Source organism: Orycteropus afer, unplaced genomic scaffold, assembly GCF_000298275.1.
Source record: "Orycteropus afer afer isolate SDZICR_OR568_19922 unplaced genomic scaffold, OryAfe1.0 scaffold00076, whole genome shotgun sequence".
Classification (NCBI taxonomy): domain Eukaryota; kingdom Metazoa; phylum Chordata; class Mammalia; order Tubulidentata; family Orycteropodidae; genus Orycteropus; species Orycteropus afer.
This window is the reverse complement of record NW_006921663.1, coordinates 1,319,077-1,326,225: the sequence shown is the minus strand read 5'-3', so window position 1 is coordinate 1,326,225 and position 7,149 is coordinate 1,319,077. Positions and strand designations below refer to the sequence as shown.

General features: G+C 36.4%; 1 protein-coding gene across 1 annotated transcript in view; it reads right to left on the bottom strand.

The window, feature by feature from the left end:
- The window catches only part of MGAT4D (MGAT4 family member D), a 144,426-nt gene that overhangs the window by 43,903 nt on the left and 93,374 nt on the right, over positions 1-7,149 (bottom strand). The window contains exon 8 of the mRNA XM_007941222.1: positions 1,430-1,544. Within this exon, the coding sequence (XP_007939413.1) occupies positions 1,430-1,544 (115 nt within the window). The remainder of the gene's footprint in view (positions 1-1,429; positions 1,545-7,149) is intronic.

Sequence of the window (7,149 nt, the reverse complement as noted above, 5' to 3'; positions counted from 1 at the left end):
GATGATGGGCTCAAGTATAGCAGGTATTGTGGGGCTGGCACAGGATCGGGCAGTGTTTTGTTCTGCTGTGCATGGGGTCGCTATGAGTGGGAAACGACTCGATGGCACTTAACAACAACAACAACAACAACAACAACAACCTTGCTGGGTCCAGAAAAAACTACATGTGTGGGTAACATTAAATGGGGATTGAAGTAGAGGTAAAGGAAGTGTGGCATATGAAACATGGCTACAAATTTTTTGCCACTCTTCCCACTGAGAAGTGGAATTCAGTTCTCTTCCTAGCATTGGGGATGTCCCTAATAACTCACTTGACCAACAGAGTGTGACAGAAACAGCATTCTAATATAGAGGTTAGATCACAAACGCATTGTAGCTTTTGCCTGGGTCTCTTGGAACACTTGTTCTTAGAGCCTTGAGCTGCCATGGTATGAGGAAACCCAAGCGATGTAGAGGGGCCATGTACAAGCACCTGGATGATGCCACAGTTAAGCTCCTAGCTGACAGCCAGCATCAACTGCAGTGTGTGAGTGAGCCCTGTAGGACATTTATACCCATGAAGCCATCAAATGATTCCAGCCTCAGCTGCTATCTGAATGTATTTACCTGAGAAGCCCTGTGGGGAAATGAATTCCTTTATTTGGCTTTTTGCTTCGGTTCTTTGGAGAAACAGCTTGGAAGATTTTTCTCTTAAGCCCTGAGGCATAGCTTTGCCCTAGTTTTCTACCCCAGAGGATTTGTTTCTTTTATCTAGGTTGATTGACATTTCCTCAGTAAGTTGTAAACAATTGGGTTTTGATCCTTTTTGTCTGGCTGGGGTGGCAGCTTGTCCTATGATTGGAATGCACCTTGCAGGGACTGGTCAAAAGACGATGCAAATGAGGTGAATTTTAATTAATCTGTACCCACGATGCAAATATAGTGCCTATGGCCTATAAAGAGGTGATTGTTCAGTTATTGGCCCTGGTGGGAGTGCCATGCCTTGATATTGACAAGGAGTTTGTGTATTTAAGCAGCAGCTCCACAGAGGTTTTTGAGAGAGACACGAAGAAGCAGAAGAAGGAAAGCAGAGAGAGAGAGAAGAGAGGAGGCAATGAGTCCCATAAAAGACCTGTAATACAGGTTACATTGAAGTATCTTTCAGTGTAGTAACACTGAAGACAGTGACAGGCCCGGAAGGAACCCAGCAACAGAGCTAGTGGCGAAAGATGGTAGGACCAAGAGGATCCTGTCCTGTAGGGGCTGAAAGGAGGCTTGTCCTGAGGGGGTTGAGAGGAGGCCTGTTCTGCACTGAACAAGGGAGACTTTACCTACATGCTTCCTGATACTGATCTTGAGTTGTAGCCTTTTGATTCTGATCCCAAGTTGTATCCTATTAAGTAAGAAAGTTCTGTGAGTTCTGTGATCTGACAAGAGATTCATTGCTTACCTATGAATCCAAGAATTGAAAACTCAATATAAAACCAATTATTTGTAGTTATATTATGTACAAAATTTGTTATTTTTGTAAAGTACATATATTTAGTTATGATATCATCTTCTAGCTGGAAAAGAAAAAGAAAAAGACTTTATTAGTACCTTTTATGTTCCCACTGAATATGTTATGCTAGCTTTAATTGTGCAAATATTCTCCACAGAATGCACTGAGAGGAAGTATTTTGTGAGACAATCATTTTTAGTTCAATTCACTGAAGGTATTGACTGTTAGTCAATTTTCATTTTGTGGTTCTGAGATTGGCCAGTCTGGAGAATTATCTGTCTCTTTCCTAAATACCAATATGTAACATTCAATTTAAATCTTTTCTGAAAATGTCTCTTTATCTGAATTTATTTTCATCCTCACAAATACTTCAGTTTCTAGTTTAAGACTAACTAGCATTAGCTTGAGATGATGGCTGTCATGTTCTATCTCTAGCTAATGTGGTTGGCAAGGTAGTTCTTGACAAGAAAATGACAAAATGGGACTGGGAATTCTCATCACATGTAGCTGGTTAGAATGATGGTGCAATAAACCAAAAAAAAAAAAAAAAAAAATCCTCCATAAGGGGGAAGGACAAACATTTTCTTTTATTATGTATTTTCTTTGAACATATATTATGCACAATATATAGTTTGAGAGTTTATAATCTACAGATTGAGAGATGTGGAACTCTTCAGCACATTAGCAGGACAGAAAGCTGAATTATGGTGCTCTAACTTGGGAAGAGGTCATCGGTCAACCTCATATTTCTATTATATTTGACATTAACGATGAATCTAAAGGGTTTGTTTTGTGTTTTTTTGCTTCCAGCATAAAAGAAGACTTTGCTTCAGGTTTTTCTCTAACTCTCTCTGTACTCTCCAATGATCATCTTTAAAGTCTTCTCTCAACTGTCTTGTGTAGTGCTTATTACAGTGATACACAACATTATTTAACAATATGTGGGGATTTGGGGGCTCATACTACATGCAATTAATTTACTGTACAAATACAGTAAGGACGGTCACAAAGTGTGAGGCAATGTATAGTAGCAGTGACAAAGCAGAAATAATATAACTAAGGAACACTTGGAAATTTTGTATTTTTATTCTAGAAGTTACTTTAAAACAAACAAACCAACAGCTATGGTATTACATATAGGTAGTTTCTACTGATTCCCAACAATGAAGCATGATAAAACTAGTGTTTTTCATCTCCTCCTTTCTCCCCTTCACCATTCAATTTTAGTTTAGTATATAACTTTTTCTTAGTAGTTTATTTTATACCCCAAATATGTTTATACTTTGTGTACATGATTAATCTATTTTAAATCATATCTGTTGACTCCTTGGCTGTAAAAATGAAGAAATCATATGTACACTACCATCACCTCTTCCCCTTCATCTCTCAGTGTTCCTCAGTTATATTATTTCTACCATATTAAGATTTATAAATTTACATCCCAACCTGAAATCATAATCCCCACATTTGCATTTTTGTCCTCAGATAAATTAATTCAAAGCTCACTCTGACCATGTTACTGTGTGTAGCTCCTCCTTTTGTCTCTTGATAATCTGAAGAGCATTTTCTGTGCTAAGTGTCTTCAAAAAGAGTTAACAGGAACCATATATTTCCAAACTGTATTCTGTCACTTCAGTGGCAGTCTGGGTATAAATTATTGATCATAACTTATTTCCAAGGTCACGAAAATTTTCTCCTATGTTTATTTTCTAAAAATTTATAGTTTTAGTGTTTTCATTTAGGTCTTGGATCTATCTATTTTGTGAATTTTTGTGTATAGTGTAATGTAAAGGCTTAAGGTCTTTTTCTTTTTTGGCACCATTTCACCATTTGTTGAAGACAATCTTCTCTCTATTACATAGTCATGGCATCTCTGTTTGCCAAAAATCAATTGACCATAAGTAGGAAGATTTACTTCTGAGCCCTCAATTCTGTTTCATTGATCTACGCTTGTCTATCCTTGTACCAACTCCAAGCTGTCTGACAACAATGGCTTTATAATAAGTTTTGAAATTGGGTACTGTAAGTCCTCCAATTTTGTTATTCTTTTTTCAAAGTTGTTTTCGCTATTCTATAGGTCCTATAAATTTCCAAATATATATATATTTTTTCCAAATATATTTTAAGATCAGCTGATCAATTTCAACAACAACAAAAAAGCCTATTGAGATTTTGAGAGAGACTGTGGTAAGTTTATTGATCAGTATGGGGAGAACTGCCATGTTAACAATTTTTGGGTAGTTTTATACTGTTGCATTATTATTATTATATTATATAGAGTGTTTTGCTATTTGGCAAGGCAATTCCATATTTTCTTCATTATTCTATTTTAAAATCGTCTTTGCTATTCTCATTCCTTTATTCTTCAAAGTAAACTTACAAGAAATTTATTACTGCCCTCTTCTAACAAGTAACAAAAACAAAACCCCTAATGCTGTTTTGAATAGAATTACATTAATTTATAGATTAATGTAATTAATCTGGGTAAAACTGAAACCTTTATAACACTGAGTCTTTCCATTCAAGAACATATTTCTTCTCATCTGTTGAACTATCTATTTATTCCATTTTTTCCCCATTAAAATGCTCAAATGTTTCATGAGCACTAGGACCTGTGCCAATAGTGGAGTAACTCGGAATGAGCCAAAAATGCTTCTCTGTGCTGTGGGGATTATAAGGTTAGTGGCACAGAAACCTCCCTGGGTGGTGAGCATATTATGTTCATAATACTATTCTCTTACCTTCTCTGTGTTTTACTGATCAACATAGAGCTTCCTGATCAGAGGGTTTTCCCTCTTGTGGCTTGAGGATGGCGCAAAGCCCACACAACCAAATGATGTACAGCAGTTCATTTGCACTTAGGGAGTAAAGCTGTCCTGGAAGAAGTGCAGCCAGATTGTTCCTTAGAAACAAGAACGGCCAGACTTTGTCTCATCTACTTTGGTCATGTTGTCAGAAGGGACTAGTCCCTAGAGAACAATATCATGCTTGGTAAAGTAGAGGGTCAGCGAAAAAGGGGAAGACCCTCAGTGAAGTGAATTGACACAGTAGCTGCAACAATCAGTTCAAGCACAGTAAGGACAATGAGGATGGTCCAGGACCTGGCAGTGATTGGTTCTGTTGTACGTAGGGTTGCTGTGAGTTGGAGCAGACTCTATGGCACCTAACAACAAGGGAGTAAAGCAGCTGGAGAGTCTGATTGACAATGTGTGTTCAGGACTATCTGGAAGGGTACCCCTGGAGGAAAGTTTAGGGGTGCTTTGAAGCCCACCCTCTCTTACATCAAAGTTCTGTCTTAGAGGTCACCAGGTGCTTTTCATGTCCTCAGTGAAGCAGTTATTCTTGTAGGTGATTTCTACTTTGGTGTAGGACCCCGTGTTCCCTCAGGTACTTATGTGTCCTGTAATCACCACACCCATAAAGCAATAGTGGGCTTTGTGACACATATCATTCTTCTGGCCTTGTGAGATACTTCTTAGACCACAGTGATACATCATCCCAATTAAGGCTATTTTAAGTCTCATTTGATATCATACCCTATATGTCTGGAATTTTTTGTACTAATCAAATCAAAAAAAGGGAAAACAATAGAAAGATTATAGTTTTCTTCATAAGCATTTGCACACTTCTTGTTAAATTAATTCCTAGGCCTCCTATAAACTTTGCTTCTATTATGAATGTATCTTTTTTAAAAAACCATATTTATTACTGGTTATTGATAGTATATGGCAAAAATATTAATATTTATATATTTATATTAAATCTGGTCACATTAATGAAATCACTTATTAGCTTTAGTAGTTTTTACATCAATCCTCTTTTTTTGTAACTAATATTTTATTTGAAAAGAATAATGATGTGTATGTCTCTCTCTCCCACAAATTTCTATTCCTATGTTTTTGCATAAGAGCTCTAGTAACATAGTGCCTTAGGCACTTGACTGCTAACCAGAAGGCTGGTGGTTCAAACCCATCAGCCACTCCTCGGAAGGAAGGTTGGGCAATCTACTTCCGTAGTGATACTGCTTAGGAAACCCAAGGAGGGGGTCCTATGAGTCAGGGCCGACTCGAAGGCACATAACAACAACAACAACAACAACGTTTTAGCATTGGTTGAGGCCTCCAGAAAAATAAAAAAGATTAGTCTTGTTTCTAAATTAACTGGAATGGCACCATTATATTTCATCATTATATATGATGTTGGACTTTGGTTTCAGATAACATGTTTGTATGGTGTTGTTGAAATTTATTTCTATTATGAATTTAATAAGTGTTTTCTTTTTTAAATCAAGAGACTGAATTTTATCATGCCTTTCAGTATCTATTGATCTAATCATTTGCCTTTAATCTATTAACTGCTGCAAGGGTTGGCAAACTACAGGCTGCAGGACCAAATCTGCAGGCCTCTTTTTATAAATACATTTATTTGGATCACAGCTATGTACATTCATGTACATATTATCTACATCTGGAGATAAGTGTGACGAATATGTGTGGTCTACAAGGCCTGAGTGTTTACTATCTGGCTTTTTACAGAAAAAATGTATAAACCACCAGGCTTCTGGTTGGCAGTCAAATGCCTCAGGCACTACACCAGCAAGCTCCCAACCTCTGATACATCATTATATTGATAGATTTTCTAGTGTTCAACCACCCTTATTTCTTGTAATAAGCCTAACTGTTAAACATTACTGGATTCAATTTGCCAGTTTTATTAATTTGTTTGCATCTAAATTAGTGCAATTGGTCTATAGCATTTTATTATTATTTTAAAGTTTGTTATCAGGGATACATTTTCCCTGCAAAATGAATTGGTAATCTTTAGATATTCTTTCTATGTCATGGAACAATTTAAGTAACATAGGAAGTTATTTATTGGTGGCATGTTTGATAGAACTGACCTTGACTGTTGACAAATATTTGGTAAATTTTGGTAATTTCAATTTTTGGCTTATCTTACTTACATTTTCTTACTTTAATTTTTAATTAGGTAATATTTTTGTTCAAAAATGTCCATTTCAACTAGTCTTTCATTTTTATCAGCAACCATGATATTCTTCTATAACTTTAGAATATTCTTCTGTATATGTTGTTATATATTTTCTTTCATTCTCATTTCTAATGTTCTTTATATTCTCTCTCTTTTTTGGTCAGCTTTGCCAGAGATTTGCCTATTTGACTAGGGTTTTTGAAGAACAGACTGTTAATCTTATTTGTCTGTTACATTTTTTTAAATTGTTTTCTAGTTTATTATAAATTTGTCTTTTATTTTCCCTGTTTCTTTTTATTTATGTGTTGTTATATTTCCTAACATCTTTGTGTGGTTAGTTCATTTATTTTCTTCTCTGTCTCTTTTTTTTTATTGTGATTTGGGTGAAGATTTACAGAGCAAATCCACTTTCCATACAGCAGTTCACATATACTTTCTCTCATGACATTGACCACAGTTTACCACAATGCAACAGCTCCCCTCCCACTTCCTCCTCCCCATAGAAAGCTCTTCCCTGTGTCCATCCCTCCATACACTCCTGCCCCCTGAGCTGTCTCCCTGTGCATAAGCAGCCCTTCTTTCTCCCGTGATTGTTCTCTCCAAGGAGTGTATCTACTTGAGGTAAATGTTCAACTCATATGCCTGTCTTTTGTTTGGCTGGAAACAACAGGTGTGGGTTC